Source organism: Embiotoca jacksoni, unplaced genomic scaffold, assembly GCF_022577435.1.
Source record: "Embiotoca jacksoni isolate LCO1_2020_lvr unplaced genomic scaffold, fEmbJac1.0.p SCAF_16, whole genome shotgun sequence".
NCBI lineage: Eukaryota > Metazoa > Chordata > Actinopteri > Embiotocidae > Embiotoca > Embiotoca jacksoni.
Genome location: NW_027185296.1, coordinates 4,376,682 through 4,395,955, shown reverse-complemented (window position 1 = coordinate 4,395,955; position 19,274 = coordinate 4,376,682). Strand labels below are relative to the sequence as shown.

The following is a 19,274-nucleotide window of genomic DNA, read 5'->3' as shown; positions in this document are numbered from 1 at the left end:
GGGAAACTCACTGTCTGTGCAGCCAAGAAGCAAAAACACACAAGCAAGTCACTGAAATGAGTGGACATACATGTGGGATCAGGACAATCAATAAAGTGATGCATTTCCCTGAGTCGGGACAAATAAAGGCCAAATCCCCTCTTTAAGATCAATCACTGCAGAGGAGTGACTTCTGAGAAGAAAAATCTGAGGGACACACATAAGACAACAACACTCAAGACCACCAGAAGACAGTATTAATCGTTGTTCACCCCAAAACAAGAGCAGCTTACGTTACTGTTCACAAGTACAAGAGCTTAATCATCCTGAAGTTTGTTCTTTTATTCATTGGCATGGCAATAAAACTAGTCTTCTGCAATAGGAGCATAAATGCACATTATATACACTCTGACACAAATGCCTGTCAGTGTAGTTATTAAGGCACTGAAGTTGGAGGAGCTCGGGGAGAACAAGCAGGGAGTTTGACTGCAGAGGAGTTGGTTTTTAACCCAGGATGTAGCATTCACCACGGTCTGAACAATGATGTTCACAACACATCACCAAATGATGAACAGCCCTTACAAAAACAAAATATATTCATGGTAAATGTGATTTTCAAGACAACATATGTGTGTCCACAGGACTTTCTACATGAAGATATAGTTAGATTGTGTTATGATTTCTTTTTAAAAAAAAAAAATGCGATTTGATGCTTGGACTATCATGGAGAAACAAAAGAGGCAAAACAATGTGAGGCTTTTTTATGAAGCAGCACTGAATCGTGTTCAGTGTGAATCCTTTGTGCCTTCTCAGATACTGCAGAGCTGTGAACAAGTAACAACAGTCTTTACATTCCAGTGAGACAGACGAGTCCTCGTTTTTCTTCATATAGTCACGTCATTTTTGATTTCTTGCAATTATTGTGTAATGACCTACTAAATATGGAACCTGACATATCTTGGTTTTATCTCTGCACCAGAAATTTGTGACAGTTTTGTTCTGGTGATGTCCGTTATCGGTTCAATGTGACTGCTGGAAGCACTTCACGATTACAGACTTTGCAGGACATTTTCTTCACCGTGCATCAAATCCATTTGTGATTTCCTGAGGTCTTGTCCTCTCCAAGCTGTAGTGAGTTTGAACTTTGACATTGGTTGGTGATTACCCAACTTCTGGCACCGGACAAACTGTGAATTCTGGTTGGTTTGTTAGCTAAGCAGCTGCATGCTGAGGAGTTTGTTACGGATATTTTGGTTTATCCTGCTAGCCAACAGGCAGAGAAAGTACAAGGCGGAGTCGGATACCTCACTCTCCTTAGCAGAGTTGTCCATGGAAAGAAAGTATCATTGATGAATGATCATTCCAGAAAAAGGGTTTCCAGATTCAGTTTTTATGTGGTTTGCATGGGCAAATAAGAATTCAGGTCTGGAATATGGTAGAGAAAGAAAAAGGACATCGTTACTGTACATCTGTAGAAGAGCATCATGTGTGACAGTAGATAATCTGTATGATCTGAAAACTGAAATGTGATGCTCATGTTTGCAGTTAATAAAGACAAGAATAGACTAAACACCCACACAAGATCAACAACAACCAACTATATATCAGTGACACACATTGTTATGGGATCTTTTGATACAGGGCCGGGTGACTCACTGTTTCTTCCTGACCACCTGTTTGAGATGGAGCTCACTTTCTGCTGCCACAATAGGCAGCTCGTTCTTCAGGTGGTATGAGATAAGGTGGCTTATGCTCTCAAATAACATGTCTTTGGTCCGGACCTTAATAGAGGAAAACAAGAGATGTTGATGTTGACCTGGAAAGTTTGATTTAAGTCTATTTCTACTTCACTGATTTCACTGGCTTTGTATGAATTAATCCAGTGCTCCTCAAGTGACATGCATTTTTCATTAGTAATGAAGTCGTAGAACCAATTTTTTTTAAATTGTTGAGCAGCTCAAATTTTATTTACAAAAAGAAGTAAAGTAAAACACAATGTCTTTATGCAGTGTTAAAAACATGAAATAAACAAAAAAAAAGATTTTCTTTTTTTTATGGACACATCTCAACCCACTCAGAGTGGTCATGTAACCTATTTTGGGTCAAGACCCACCAGTTGAGAACCACTGAATAAGGTTTAATGGATGGTAAACATACAGTATTTTTTGGGGAGAGCTACTTGCTGACAGACTCACCACTCCCTCAGGGTCCACCAGCAGCAGGTGTTTGGGCAGACCACAGTGCATGCCAGTCAGCACATACTGCCCCGTGTTGGTAGTGCTCTCCCGGACCAGAAAATCTCCATCTCGGACTAGGAGTTTCTCCGCATCTCTACGGCTCATCCGGCTGTGGTACCAGGGCTCCCTGCGGAGCTGCTCCTCATTCGGAGCCACGGGGGCTCTGCGTCGTGGAGGACTGGGCCACTGGTCCTCCACGACCCGCACACCTCCCCCTCCAGCCTGAGCCCCGCAGCCTCCAGATATACTGGACACAACAGCTCCACCACAGGCCTCATGGAGCTTCAGAGCATCCTCAAAGGGCCCTAGAGGGACAATGATGTTTTACACATACAAATGCGGTAAGATTCCTCTCAGATAACAAAGTGAGTTTATAATCAGTGTATCTGTCAGAACATGTCATATATAAATCTTCAGACTTACTCATGTCAAAGAGGTCCTTTTTGGGACTGTCAAGTGCCCTGGCCCCTCTGTGTCCACCAGCTCCCTGCTGTGTGAATGAATCCAGGTTTTCCAGACTCTGGGTGTTAACGTACTGATGCTCCTCATAGTCCCTGCTGCCTGGTGGCTGACCATCCGCACACAGGTAACCATCTGATGTCAGACCAAAGAAAGACAGGTGCACTCATAATGCCACATGTTGGTGTTTCTAATTGTTTTGTCCCCTCTAGTGGTTAAAATTATAACTTTTGAGTTGTATCATATAGCTAATAAAACATTTATACAGATAATTTCCATAAATAAGCTAAGACAATTAAACCAGCAGTATGCACCAAAGTGGATGTGTATAATTATACCATATGATTGTCAGCCCTTGTAGCTGAAGGGTTACAGTACATGTCACATGACTGCAGAGTCCATGGTTGCTTCAAACAAAGGAAGCTTTTCACATGACTGATATTATATATAAAATGTTAACTGCTCGTATTTATTGCAGATTTTTCCAATTTTTAAAAAATGAGTCTGACCCTTATCCATTATATCATTATGTCAGTTCAATTACTAAGATATTATAATTTTCTTTCTTCTATTACTGGACCTTTTGACAATTATTTATACATTAAAATCAACAGTAAATGGTCAGACCAGTGAGTTCAGCAGCAAAGCTTATGTGTAATTCATCATTTTAGAAAATTATTATTACAATTATTATTTTCCGTAATTCTTATGAAAAACAAAAGAATTGGTTATTAATATGTGGGAATCTTGTGGATGCTCCAAGCTACGACCTGACAGACAATTTGAACCATGTGCTGCTTTTTTATCTAGAAGACTATCCTGATTAAAGATCCCAAGAAACCTAATCATATTAATGTGATCCTGAGAGAAGTCCAGACACTGAGCTTCTGTCTGCCCAAGTGGGTAAATGAATCTCATTCAGGCCACAGTGATGACCAGACATGTGGAGAATCTCCAAGTTGAGAGGAAACTTATCTACAGAGCAATACACACAAACATCTGACAAACCATTGGAAAAACCTGTAACCTTTCTTTGGTTAAGGACAAGTGTTTATAGGTGAATAAAGAACAACCCCTCCAAAAAATTCTAAAAATGCCTATATAGATATCAGTAGTGTAAATTACATCCTACTTTGATTTTGGATAAAATTGCCTGAATCAAAGTAACGTTATCTCATGACTCATGTCATTTCAAAAATAATGGACCACTAATGACCCCCCCCCTAAGATACTAAGATAAACAGGTCATGTTTTCCAGCTGTTGTTGCTGCTTACTGCCAAAGGGTGTCTCACCTGAGCTGCAAGTCGCCTCAGTGTCCCAGTGAAGCTCATAACACAGCTGACCAGGAGGGTAAGATGCCTGCTCCCTCCTAGCTGGTGAGCCCATCTGCAAACACACAATTACACACACCCTAAACACATTTGTATCTCTATACCTGAACACAGAGCTCTCGTCTCTTGTCCCTGCATAATGTAGTTTTGAAGCACTCTATTTGAAACATTAGCTACAGCATGTCACCATATTGAGAACAAGCAGCAAGGAGAGGCCAATGGATTCTTTCACCCAAAAGGCAACAAGGAAGCCAAGCCTCTTTGTGTAATCATATCAGTCTTTGGCAATTACAGTGCAGGCACATCAGGAAGACAGTTATGGTGAATATCTTCATGTTCCTCTGCTTTAATTCCATGTAAACAATATGGAAGCGGAGCAGCAAAACATATCAGTCATCAGTTTATGAGGGAGATGTCTGCCTGTCATTTTGTGACTAACATTAATCACGCACATCTTGATAATGATCAGATGTAGTTTCAGTTATATATCTGTAATAACGTTAGATTGTAAGGTTGCATGTCATTTAAAAGTATCCACTCTGTTATTATAAAATACCTTATTGGATTTATTTTTTTTTATACTGATTTACCAATGTATCAGCAGTCTTTTGCTGTTGTAGCTTGTTGAGGTGGAGCAAGATCTTTCCACACAAATGTAATTTGTTTAGTCCAGTGGTTCCCAACCTAGGAGATCCCTTACAGAAAAAAGTTTGTCACAGAGAAAAAATACTTTCCTTTGTTTCCACATGTTGCAACATATGATAACATGGGGAAAATATGTGTTAACGTTTTCACATGGGAATCTACATGAGCGTCACACATTACGCCGTGAAAATGTTCCAAAACCACGTTTCACATGGGCAAAATTCATGTTTCACGTGTGCACAATCACGTGTCATGTGGTCACATGTGTCATGTGGTCATGTGATCACGAGTTTGCGAAACCTAATCAGTTTTAGGTTTTTAGACTTTTCCCTAATCTTAGATTTATTTTTTTTTTTTTTTTAAACATTGTAGAATTTGACCTTTGTGGTGCTGAAATAACTAGTTTTGTAAAGGGTCACAAGCCAGAAAGGTGGCTATCACTGGTTGTTTTCTACGTATGACTATCCTAAGTTTGTTTGGTTTGTGTTTTAATGTCAAATTTTCATAAGAACAGTAAGGAGCATGTGTTTTGTGTGTACAGCTGTCATATAAATGTAGTGGAGTATAGTAGAATAAATAAAGTACAAGTACCTCAAAAGTAGAGCTAAGGCTACAGGTCCACAATCCAGGGCCTAACCTGATTCAACATGATTTCCGTAACCATGCCAGGACACTCACCTGAGCTGCTGTTTTGCTCTGTGGTTGGGTGTGGATGTGACCCAGGAGGACTCCACTGGGCCTGAGTCTGGAGTCCACAACTCCCCCAACAGGAGGCTCCTTCCCTGGGATACTGTTGTAGTAATCATGCTCAGAGCAGTCCTCATCCTCCCCCCACGCTGGTTCTTCTGTCCTCACAGACCTGAAGTTAGATACACAGTATGTGTGAGGGACAGGTCTGAAGCCAGAGCCAAATAAAGACAATGAACAGTTTAATTATTACAAAATCAATGCCACGTATTGATAATTCTTATTTTACTATTTATTTTTATAATGATATTAATACTGATAACAATCATAAGAGGAGATCTGGGTTTTCAAATCGATTTGTGGCTTCTCCACATCCAAAGTGACCTATATAAATCAGCCAGAGATGTACATAGATCACTGGCAGGAAGGAAGACGTTCATTTGAAACCAGAATAGAAAGCATCACTAGTCTGGGGTTTGTCCTGTGTCTGCAGCGGCATCACTATGGCAACACCTGATGTTTAATTACAGTGTGAGACGATATGCTTGTTTACAAAATTATAAGATGGATTTTGAAGTAATACAAGAACAAACTGTCACATCTCCTCGCAATAACTAACAAAGAAAATCTGAGAATCGTACACTGGATCGGGTTTATATGCTGGTTAAGCTCTTTTATTCAGGATGCCTGTCCTGTGTCTTCATTGTTAGTGTTCTTAAATTAATCCGTTTTTTCAGTGACTTTTGCTGCAAGTAGCCTAACTAAAAGTTCTATTGTTGACCTTTACATTCTGTAAATTTTAATTATTGTATTATGTAAATTGTATTGCGTGTTTGGTTACAACTTGCTGATAGGAGACACTACATACATCTATCTCTGTTTTCAAAATATCCTGAAAATCTGTGATTTATTATTGTGCTACAGCTTCAGAGATGCCACAGACTTTGAGAGCACATGAACTAAGCTGTTATAAAGTTGTTCATCTTTTCAAATAAGGTTATTATTTTGACAGGACTTCGTGTTACCTCTCCACAGACGCCATGGTTTTAGGAGGACTGTGTAGATACTGTTTGAACTGCAGCTCGAAGGCTTGGCCGATGGTGCTGATGACACTCTGGGCCAAACCGTCTGAGCACTCCAGGATATGACATGCTGAAGGAGAATAAAAAGAGAGTCCGCGGGTTAAAGAAGTTCTCTTCTCCTGCCTCACACTATAATTCATCTCCAGGTCCTTTGTTAACCCCTTTTTCTGAGTTGTTTTTTTTCTCGAAAACTCTTTTGATGGGTCTGAAATTTTCCACCAAAATAATAGTATTTTTCTTTTAGACTAAAATTTGTTGTAGATTTTTTGTAATGTACTGGTCTACTTTCACATCAGCAACAATTTTAAAGAAGAGTTATTTAGTTTCCTAATGGTATATTGTATGTACAGTATATATGCATTACAAAAGTAAAATAGCTAACATATGAACAACATGTGGGAGTGAGCTTCAATGCAGCTCCTTCACTCTATTCCATGTTTAATACACAATACAATCCAATATACACTTTAAATTGGGCGTAAAACAGAAAGAGAAGCTTTCAAGGCATACCCCTCTGATTCACTGGGTCTTTGGCCACATATGCAACATAATCAGGTGTGTCCTGCAACATACAGGAGAAAAAAAAACAATCAGACCAAACACAAAGTAGACATACAGTATATACCTGAATCAAAGCCCTCAATGATTTTAGAGCAATGCCATTGAAAACCAATAAAATGGAATCCAGTCAGATGTGCTGATGACCAAATGTCCATTAAAACACAGATGCAATGAAGAGTAAAGTGCTGCACTCACTGTGTCTCCTCCAGAGGCAAATGAGATGGACTGCATGGGATGGTGTGCTATCACCTGAAACACACAAGTTGATAAAAGTTTGCCAATGTTCTATTTTCTTTTAAATTTGATCAATTAACGTGCATTGATGACCAAGTAAACTGATGAGAAACCAGAGGCCAAAATCAAATCAAGTAAAGGTTAAGGGTTTTATTTGGTGGCTAACTAAAGTAGGTATTTTCCCCATATTTTATTCTTAATGAGGTGGACCTGACTAAAAAATTATTTACTGAATACTGCTAAAAAAAAAAAAAAAAAAAAAGGCAACAAAAAAACAACCTACACTATTGTTTTTCATTTGTAATTTAACAATTATTTGACCCTCTTTAATTGACAATTAAAAGATAAATTAATTCAAGCATGTCATAAAAGATATTAACCCATAACAATACAGGAAATACAAAAATAATAGTTGACACATTGTAAAAATTTGAATGTAGTTGTGATCATAAGACACATCATTTATCAGAACTGGACAGTAATTTTTAATAAAATGCGTTAAAATTTTGCCTAATCCTTGAACAATTTATGGTAATCAAGAACCCTCTAACCTGTCGTGTGGTAGGGATGAGCAGACCCAGGCCGTCAATGGAAATGTTGAGTGCGATGCTCATGCCAGCAAATCGCAGGTTACTCTTACCCATGACTGACTGGAGAGCTTTGTTCAGGGCCTATAAATTAGTAAAACAGTGAAAATTACAATCACATTATAGATATATTCAGAAAGGTAAATGTCACACTCTATATACTGCTTGTATTTGTGTTCCAAATTGACTCTCATAAACATTGTGCAATGCTGTGTGGTCAGCAGCAGATTCAAAAACACGTTGGTGCATGAGAAAATTCTATTGATTACCTGCCAAAGGTATAATAAAACATACATGGTAGGAATATAAATTTACTAATAACCTTCTTCCTCCAGGCCCCCTTTCCTCCTGGCACAGCTTCACACAGCCTGTTGATGGCTTCCCTAATCAGGAAAATGAAGAAAGGTTGCAGGTCAGACTAAAGAGGGAAACCCTGGTCACTCATCACCATCATGTAGAAATCATGTGGATTTATGTTGTCTGTGCACCAACACACAAACAATCCAGTGACAACAGTAAGTGTAAAACTGAAATGAAAATATATTACAAGTACTCAGGGCTACAAAAAAAACTGCTGCATCAAAACAATGGAAAAACCTGAGGTTACACATGAACAGAAGCTTTGTGTTCCCTCCCTCCATCAAAGGCCAGAGGTCACAGACCCATCACAGTTCAAAGGTCAAGAAATGCAGCTGGTCTGTTCACAACATACCAATCTAGCTTTAACCACTGATGTTCATGGACCTGACAAAGAAAAAAATCACAGTAATCCTGTGAGAGCTGATCAAACTCTGGTTAAATTCCCTGCTGAATTATGGAATAAGAAACAAAATAACGCATCTATGAGGTTTCTTTAAGTCCTGAGTATTCACATTCACGTTCCACGGTGCAATTCTCTCTGCAGGTTTGTTACGACTTTTAGATGAAGCTGCTATAACTCCTGGGAATGGAGAATGGAAATGTTGCATTTAAAGTGCCTGTCCTCCTTGTGTGAGTCCGATGGTGGGAGTGCATCATAATGTGGATTTGAGGCTGGAGCTCGCACGCTCTCTCTCTGCCAGGGGACAGCGGGGACAGCAATCAAGCCAGCTGCCCTTATCAAGTGTCTCATAAATATTTAAAAAGCATGAGTCCTGCGCCCCATCTTGAGTAAAGGTCTTCTCAGGGATTTTTGAAAAACACCACAATGTTGGAATGACTCATGCTGATGAGAGGGCAGAGAGAGGAGGAGAAGGAGGAGGAGGAAAGAAATGGGCTGTTGTTGTTTTTGTCTGCAGTCTTGGTATCCTCCCTGCAATAAAATGCAGGGCCTCATTATCACAAGTGTTGCTGTTAACCAGCAGGACACAGAGAGTACTGTTAGGAGAAAGCACCTTCTCCAAATCCAGTAGCTGCAGTAAATGTTTTAAATTCTGACAACCATGTAATGTTTTGTTGTGGTTTTGCAGGAGTAAATTAAGTTGTGGACGAGTCAGGAAGCTGAAAAAAGGACAGTTCTGAATGGATGTAGAAGCTCTGACTTAATTGTAACAATACAGTACGTATCTTATAAACTTTGTCAGACAGATTAAGGAAGGAATCCGAGACAAACACCTCATGCTAGCACCATGGAGAAAATGGATGCCTGTTTTGAACCTATACTGTTGTTAAACTGCCTCATTTGAGCTACTAGTTGAACAAGATCTGCTTGTGTTTGCCTGGAAGTTGACTACACAGCCAACAACCACAAGGACGCACACACCAAACACATTCATCATCACTAAAACAATCATGACCTAACTGATGTCATGCAATCAGTCACATAACAACAACGCCAGAAGCAGCTAACTTGCTCTGTGTATGGTTCCTCCCTTTGCTAATGTTGTGTTTTGCTGCTTTGTTTTGTACAGCCTTCCTCCTCCTCCTCCAGAAGTTACAGCCGCAGACATTATCCAGCAGGGTGCGTTCATGGGGACCACTGCAGCTTTCCACAGTCGTTAGTGAACATCATCAATAATAGATCTCCCTCTCTATCACTCCATCTCTGCTGCCTCCTCTCCTCCCCCCCTGCACTTAAGCCTTGGATGCACGGTGGGCTCAGATTACTGCCGATCGATTGTGGAGGAGAGAGAAGCGGGTGAGAGACGGAGAGGAGGGCAGACAGGGATGGAGAGAGAGTGTGTGTGTGTGTGTGTGTGTGTGTGTGTGTGTGTTTGGGGGGCGGGGGGGTGCACTTCTCCCGTGAGGTCAAAGAGTGCAAAAGAACCCTGCTTTAATAATAATAACAGATACAATAACAACTTTTTAAACTCACACTGGCATCACTATTAGTGAACCTTTTCAATGCAACAGGGTCATCAATATCAAAGATTTTACTCTGTGAAAAAATTCCCAAAATCTTTGTTGTTGTAAACCAAAGCTACGTGACTGTGTATTATAATGCCAAATCCATACCCCAATAATGTGAAAATGTAAATGAAAATAACTTGCTCTAAGTACCAGCCTTGAACTGATACACTGTCGGTTGCAATTTGATATCATAGTGGTGTGATACTTCAATTAGTACAATACATCTTGGATCAAATTCTCCTGACTCACCACAACCAGCAGAGATGGTTACCAGCTTACCTCGTCACCTGAGTCCGCGTGTTAAAGTCCAGGGAGCGCATCGACTTCAGTACCTCAATGCAGCCCATGTACTACAAAGGAAAACAAAGCAAAAAGTACAAAATCTTTCAAATAAATTTCATAAAAATGACAGTGAATAGATTTTGGGTGAATAGTTTGATCCTAAACTTGTCATGTAAAGTGCTGCAATAACCATGATTAAGTTTCATAATCTCAAAAAAAGAGTGGAGTGTTGAATCTAAACTTACATATCCATACATCAACTATAAACATGTACTGCATTTCAATTAAAAATCACATTTCCAAAGAAGATATTTCAGGATTACACAGTATGTAACCATCCATTGGTAGACATGCCATTTCCAACAATAATGTAAATCAGGTCCCCACACGGACCATAAAAGTGTACTCCAGTGGGAAGCTCCCAGCTGAGCAGCTTCTTAATGGCTGTCAGGTTGGGGTGCTAATGGCACCGTGACTAGATTAGTAGCACTAAAAGCTCCAAATCACGGTCAAATTGCAGCATTTCAGCCCTCTGGGGCATCCTAAGGGTGTAAGTGTGTTTGTGTACACAATCAATATGGTCAAGACGTCCTGTTGTATTTGGCATTTCAGTGAGGTTTTTTCCTTGAAAAGATGTAGAAGAGAGTAAAAAATCTGTGACATTTCTGTTTACCTGCCAGTAAAAATCTATCCAGTGTCTGATAAATAAGCCACTACATAAATAGAAAGGGTTACACTAAGCCTCTGAGGGTATTACAAAATGTTTGGTGTGAGCTCTCCATCTGTAAAAGAGATTTTACTTGTGAGATTTATCTATAGTCTGACTTGTTCACAGCCTGCTTGAAAACATGTCTCACTAGAAGTCATTATAAACCATTTTCAGTGAAACTAAATAGCAGCTTCATAATTTACATGCTGTATATCCAAAAGCAAGACTAAACCAATGTCGTATTTAGTGTAGCTTCCAGGGATTATTACTGTACCACAAACAACCACACACACCAGAGAGAGAGAGAGCGAGAGAGAGAGAGAGAGAGAGAGAGAGAGAGAGAGAGAGAGAGAGAGAGAGAGAGAGAGACCTTTGAGCCTGAGACCTTAATGAGCTTTCTAACCAGATTTGGAGATGAGGGAAGTCTTCCATCAGGAAAATTGTCCCTCTCTTTTTCCTTTCCCTCTCTTTGCCAATGCCTCCATTGTCACGCACTCATCTGCTGATGCAACACATCCCCTCTTCTATCCCCCTGGACTCTTGTCTCTAGCAACCCACTATTCCTCTGACTGCAGGGACACCGACTTTCCAAGAAGCATTCCTCAGAAATGTAATAACCCTGGCATCCCCTTTCAACTTTGTTTTGTCATGACTTCCTTCTTTGAGATAAATAATTGTCGTTTCATGGTTTGTGACTGTATATATGTGTAAATGTCCTTAAGCCTGGTTTATTTTTTAGTATGCTCTAATTTTCACGCTAAGGCAAGGACAAAACAAAACTCGTGTTTTATGTTTTGCGCTTTTCTTTAAAGTTCAGCACATATCTCTGTCTTGTTTGTAATATTTTTAGTGAATAGTGATGCCGGAAGAAATGTTACTCCCTCTGGAACTTCCTTCTGATTTCATACTTGTCTTCACTGTTCACAGCAAATTTAAAAGCATATAACAACAAAATTAACTCAATACATTGTAGTAGGAGGTTTCTAGAAATCTGCATTAAAGGCAACAGACAATCATATTACAGATTAAAGATATTTATATATTGACAGACAAATACGTTACAGTATGGAAACAGTATAAAATGATAGGCTGGCTTTAATATAGCTTTAAAAATGAAAGCTGCTTTGGCAGCTGTAGTGCTTTGTTTGATGGCTGCTGTAGCGTCCTGGCTATCAGAGATGGCAGATGTGGGCCAGACACAGAGCCGGACGTGGTTGTTTGTGTGGACACAGAGAAAGTATAAAACCTCACGAAGAATCATATGTGCGTCTTTCCCAGCAGACAAGGGGATGTGTGTGATGTTAGTGTGTGAATGAGAGAGAGAGAACAGAAAATAGGGGGGGAGAGAGAGCGGCTCACTATGCTGTTTAAAAATGGCCCAGCGCAGCAGAAATCTACAGACACTCTGACACTAATACATGCAGAAAGTACTCCTCCCTGCATAGATTTAGCACTGAATTGCACATACAGTACTGCTTCAGCAGCCATGGAATGCATGCCAAACATTAGCGCACACAGGTCGCCTAAAATGATTGCAGCGCACTTTGAGACGACGACAATAAGCAGTTAAAAGCTTGATCTGATCATTAACTGAGATATCAATCAGACATGAGAGGAGCACTCGTTATGAACCGTGGAAAGCCCTGCACGGTGATGAGACCTCATATGTGCTCAACATTTGAACCCCTCCCATGCTGATCCAACCTTCCTCCTCCACATCACATGATGCAAATGACTGTGATTATATGTAATTGAATATAGGAATGAATGGTGCCTGTATAATGCCATTAGAAAGCGTGCTTGGGCCCCAGACTGTGCAAATCAAGAGCCTTGCCATTAGTTTCAGGAGGAAGAGAAGAGGCTATATCACAAGTCCACACTGATTATGATACCTCTTTGGATACAGATATGTTTAAAGAGCACAGAATTATCTATTTCACTTGTAATCAATTTAGAATAACCATCACTTCATCCATTTCTTTACGTATATTTGACGTATTTATGATAAAAACACAAAGAGTTTGTGCAGTATTTAAAAGCTTTATATGAGCACACTATAATGGCACTATAATATACATTGGTTTTCACTATGCTGAGGGACTGTAAATCACATTTTAGGGATAAAATCATAACCCTTCACTACACACATAACAGTAAACAAACCCGAAACTGCACAAAGGGCACCACTCCCACAAGCTTCCAGTGGCAGCTTGCAATCAGACATACAGTGGGTTACTAAATACAGATGGTTATTGTTTTAAGTATAGTATGATGTATGCTACCTTTGGTAAACAGTGCGGCTGAAAAACAATCCTTTCTACTGTCTGCATGCATAATTTCATGGTTTATCTTTTCTCCACCCTGACGCAGTCTCCCGACCAGCCACACCAAGCCATCTATCTGGATTAAATTATGTATTCTCCGGTCCTCGCCACATGAGCTGCATAACAAACTGCCTGGTAGTGAGGTGTCCTTTTGTTTCCCGCCCAGATGTAGGAACTCTTAAATGGGGTCATTAATATTCTGAGATTCTCTGGTTCCTGTGAGGCAGTTGTTGATTAATGAGCACCTGAAAAAGTTTTTTACTTTTTGTTTTTCAAAAGAAATGTTGAATGAAAATGTTTAACTTCCTTTAATATGTATATACAGTATGCATTAAAAAAAAAAAAAAGTAGCCACTGACTTACCCTGACGATATAAGAGGCGCCTTGTCCTGCAATCTTCTTGTCAGGGTGCAGCCAGCCTTGAGAGGGTTTGTGGAGGAAACTGCCCTTCTGGTTGAAGTCCTCTCCCCCTAGCCACATGCCCTCCACCCTTGTCCTGCGGTTCATTCCTGATCTGGAGCTACTGGAGCCACCAGGGCTCACCATGACCTCTGTGGCCCCAAATCCATGCCCCGCTGGACTGGCAGAATTTGCTACAGCTCGTTGCCCCCGAATGGCCTGTAGGGAACAGGGGGTGACACACACAGGGTCACAGGAGTTAAGCACTGCTGCAAGGCTGGCCACGGGGCCACTGGCAGAAGTCGCAACACTGGGCCTGTGTGATGATGAAGAGGAGGAGGCAGAGGCCTGGGGAGGAGCTGCTGCTGCCTTGCCCGAGTCCTTGCTGGAGCTGGAGCTGGAGTTCGATGGGCTGCGGCTGAGCAGGGAGTTGGAGAACTTCCACTGGGGCATCTTCGGGATGAGCATGCAGAAGGTTGTGGTGCCATCCTGCTCCCCATCCAGGCAGGGGGAGTCGGCCAGGGCTGCAGCCCCAGCGGAAGAGGCGGACCTGGCACTGGGATCCAGAGGAGGCAAAGGAGGCAGAGGAAGGCTCGACGTGGAGGAGGGGACCACTGGTGTGGCCACAACTTTGCCGCTCATAGCTAAGCTCTGCATCAAGTCGTCGGAGGAGGAGGTCACAGACTCATTGCGAAAGCGGCCATACTTTGGCTTAAGGAGCATGCCCGGAGGAGCCGCCTGAAGCAGGAGCTGAGAGGGGGGGATAACTGCCAGAGGATGGAGGGGGAAAGGGGGAAAGGGGAGGGGGAGGGGGGGAAGGTGTGATGAAAGAGGAGGACAAAACTAGAGAGAAAATCTTCCGGGCCGAGTCCTATATCCTTGTCAGAGTCAACTGAATGCTGTCTGGTCCTCTCCCATTCACACACACACACTGTCCCGCTCTCATGCCGCTCTCCTCTCTATCTGAGCTGGCCTGCTTCCTTTCACTCACTAGTGTGCTCCCAGTCTCTCTCTCTCTCTCTCTCCCTCTCTTTGGATGATGTCATTGGTCTATTAGCCCTGCCCTGCCCAGCTGCTCTCCGACTGTATTAGCTAAAACACATCTGCCTGAACCACCCCACTCCCACCCCCACACACACCCCCCCCCCACACACACACACACCCTCACACACACACACACACACACACACACACACACACACACACACACCCTCACACACCCTCACACACACACACACACAGACAGACACACAAACACACGCGCACACACACACAGACACACAAACACACGCGCGCACACACACACACACACACACACACACACACACACACACACACACACACTCACTCACTCACTCACTCACTCACTCACTCACTCACTCACTCACTCACTCACTCACTCACTCAAGATCCGGAAAAGTACATGTGATTCTGCATAAAGGACATTAAGCAAATTAATCATCTCTGTCAGGGTACAATATCTTCTGAGGAAATTAGCAGTTGTATTTCAAAATGAACAATACTGTCGGTGTTTGAACTCAAAGAAAACAACGATATTCAGATTCACAGTTATTTTGAGTTTATGTAACTAGATGAGACAGCTAAATACAATGAACAATTAATAAGCCTTTTGATTTCAACACAGCGAGATTCACACCCAGTGGCAGTTATTATTCATCTATTTTGTATTTTTCTTATCATTGTATTTTAAAGTTGTTGTTTTTTTAAATATATCACTGGATTTTTTTATTTGATCACACTCTATTTGTTAATTTGTGATAAGTAATAACTAGTATGGTTATCATTAGTAGCTCAAAATGTATACAAATACACTGCATGAATGTACACAAAAACAAATACCATATACTGTAGCAATAACCATGGCGGTATTAAAAATTCTGACTAAAAATATTACCTAAAGAACTGATTGTGAATGTGAGTAAATATCGGATTGAGACTCATCCAATTAGTTAAAGTGAATTTTGTATTAGCCGTCAGTAAATCCATTGGCCACAGACAAAAACTTAACAAAGGAAACAATGCAACCACACTCATAAGGGACCACATGTCTGAAAACATGGACTCCCATCTGCCTGAATTCTCTTCCTATCCGCCTCCCAAGAGAGCAATCTCAGTATGATCCTTTTAGCTCCACTTGCACCCTCCCTCGTGCCTCTTCCTCATTCCCTGTCAAACCATTTTCACTCTGATTTTTATTTCTCTCACAAATCCATCTTTTACAAAGGTACCACAAGGTATGCATCAGGAGTCCGGATTCTCAGTGCAAAACATGAACTGGGTTAAGCCGGCATTTACACTGCACATCTTTTTTTTTCTTTTGGTTTTGGTCAAATCATGCACACAGGTAAGACTGAAAAAAGACAGAGGATACAAAGGACAAAAACAGGCATCTGCAAATACACCTAGATTGGGAAATAAGCCAGTACTCTTATGTGTAAATTGTGTAATGTCAAATAAGTCATTACAATTTATTTAGTCCCATGATCAGTTTGGAAAATGGTGTAAGAGGAGGATCATGTTTTCTGCCCAATAAAATGTCACTACAACAATTCAATAAACAAACCAAAGCCCAATTCATTCAGAAAAATACTGACCACAAATCATGCTAAAGCTAAAAGTTATTCAGAAAGGCAGCAGAGGCAGGAATCTTACCTGTATGTCAGGCTCTGAGGAGAAACAGGATTTAAAAAAAAAAAGATCCAGCGCAGGGAACTTCCAGAGAAAATGTGACGCAATGTGTGTGCTTCAGCTATTACGGTACAAAAGAGCTGCAGCTACACTTGAATGAGAGAACAGTTTCATCTCACTGGTGGAACAACGAGCTTCCCTCAAAGTACATACACAGGAAAACAAATACACACACACACACACACACACACACACACACACACACACACACACACACACACACACCACCATCAGAAATGGTATGACACCACGACTGCGATCCCACCTTCACTCAAACAACCAATCACTTCTTGTTTTTTTGCCAGAAAGTATAAAAAGTTACTGATAAACCAGATGTAATCGATGTATGTTGACAGATGAACCAGTAGCCGGCCTTTTCTCAGTATGTTCTGTCCCTTTTTTTCTGACCAATAAATGCACTGAGGCCAAATACAGAAGTAGAAGACATTTTATTTCATTTTAAATCTTTAAACTAAATTTATTAAGTATTTTAAACAAAACAAAAAATGTATGCACATGGTGTTCCTGTAGTTTAGTGTGCTCCAATACCAACAGATTTTACATCTAATGCTGAAGTGTTTTTTTTTTTTTTAATTTTTATCACATACTATGTGAGTAAAGAGTTAACAGATATACCTCCTGACGTTGCATATACAAATGGAACAAATCATGCTGTGAATACAGCACCACTCATTAGCGGTGATTACAACTTAGAACAACCACATATACGTGCGGCACAGAAAACTCACTGTCTTATTTGGTTAAAATGTTGAAAGAGTTTGTACTTATAAATCATTGACTGAGAAGAGAAACAAAGTAAACAAACGAATAAAGTATACCAGGCGACTGATGCATTTTCTAAGTGTATCGTGACTGAACAAATTTACCTCCAGGCTGCATTAAAATTCAAATATACAATCCCAGTGTATATAACATTTAGATTTATATAAAATCTTATTTATTACATTTTTCAAACTAAATGCTACACTTATTTATTTTTTTTAAATGTTGTTTTCCACTGAGCCTTTGGGTTGCCATCTAAATATTTTCAACTAGCCTACAGTCAGTTTTTTAATGGCAAAGTCACTGCAGCGTTTTAGCTTTTTTTTTTTTTTTATCTCAAAAGGCTGGTGGTTGCATCATAAGCATGGGTTGCTTACATGACAAGTTTCCCCCTGGGCCAGGACATGTAAAAGGCCCTCCGACCTCATTTTGTGGTCATTTCACACCTGTTTGTTATCATTTTGTGTCTCATCCTTGCATGTGTTTAACAGAGATAATTAATTTCTCCCCTTCAATAGGAAATTTAAATGCAACAGGCTGAAGAGTCTATCTTGTTGCTAAAACAGAATCAGAGTGCTGATAGCAAAAATAAGAATCCTAAGGAATATGTGATATGCGTGATTGTTATGTTTGATGTGTTTTGTACATCAATGGAAAGTGCCATATTTTTAACTGTATTTTTAACTTGTGTAAATGAATGAAAATTAATTTTAGCATCATCTAATAATAAAGTTGTATCGTATTGTATCGTATATTGCAGATATACCGTTTCTTTATTTGTTTTGTTTTTTTTGTCCGTTTGTAGTTGTTCGGGTATCTTTGTGGCCATTTCAATGCCTTTTCAACAACAACAACATTAGTTGTCTGGTCAGACAGAGCCCCTGGTCATTGGGCCCTTGGGCCTGTGCCAGTAAGCCCATTCAGAAATCCTTCCATGACTACAGACCTGCACTGCCGAAAAGCATACATGCGAGAATTTAATCTTTAGTAGTTTCATTCTCCATCACAGGTAGGCTCCTACCTTTTGCCTACCTTGACTACCTTTCAGTTTTCTTTACTGTCATTATAGTCTGAAAACCAGGCTCACATTAACATTCACTCAGATACTCTGAAGGGCAGACCAATCAACAATCAGTGTTGATGGGTAATAATTACTACGATGTTGAAGCAGAGTGGGGTTTTTTTTTCTTCTAAATATATTTGCCGCAGTGATGGGAGTCTCTGCTTTAGGCTACCAATACAAACATCAAAACAGGATCAGTACTTGATTTGTGTTTGTCTGCTCTTGATATTTAAGATGAGGTGTTTACAGGTCAAATTCATTGGCAGGGAAAACTTTGCGAGCGAACCGCCTGGTGGTTCAGATGGCCACACGGCGTCACACGTGTTTTAACTTACTGGTGGCGAATTGAACGGCGTTTAATTAACGACTATTAGCGGATTTAAGTGCGTACAATTAACGCCGGTGGCGACTTGAAACGCGTTTGTGAACGCTTGGTGGCGTTTTTCTTTAAGTACGCCGGAAGGATTAAAGGATTGAGACGAATCAGATCCGCTGAGTGACAGAGATAACGGAAACTGAAGAACTCTCACTCCTCCTTATTTCCGCGTTCACAAAAACGTCTGAACCTGAAACAACCGGGAAACATAATTTAAAAAAAAAAATACATTTACTATATTCAATTACAACCCTTACTACTTATTCCAAGCATATATCACCAAACGTACTAAATTTACCGGGAAATGTACGCCCGCTGTTTGCAAAACCGTGCCTCCTTCCCGGAGGAGTCCTGTTTTCGCAGCCGAGTGTGACATCTTACCGAGTATAGACGAGCCTGTTCAGTCCGCGTGCTTGCTGCCTTAACCAATCCGGGGAGTGCGGGTAACCGTTGGCGTTTGAATTGTCCTCGGAAAACAGCGGCAGATGACAGCAGCTT

General features: G+C 40.6%; 1 protein-coding gene across 1 annotated transcript; it reads right to left on the bottom strand.

The window, feature by feature from the left end:
• Positions 1-410: 410 nt before the first annotated feature.
• On the bottom strand, positions 411-19,262 carry shc2 (SHC (Src homology 2 domain containing) transforming protein 2). Its single transcript, XM_069150365.1, has 14 exons — positions 16,519-19,262; positions 13,810-14,612; positions 10,411-10,481; positions 8,126-8,186; positions 7,768-7,887; positions 7,178-7,231; positions 6,932-6,983; positions 6,365-6,491; positions 5,331-5,511; positions 3,969-4,062; positions 2,640-2,810; positions 2,175-2,521; positions 1,636-1,760; positions 411-1,404 (listed from the first exon to the last, which is right to left on the bottom strand). Exons 2-14 carry the CDS (start codon positions 14,566-14,568, stop codon positions 1,323-1,325), a joined length of 2,244 nt encoding a protein of 747 aa, XP_069006466.1. The 5' UTR covers positions 14,569-14,612; positions 16,519-19,262; the 3' UTR covers positions 411-1,322.
• Positions 19,263-19,274: the final 12 nt, after the last annotated feature.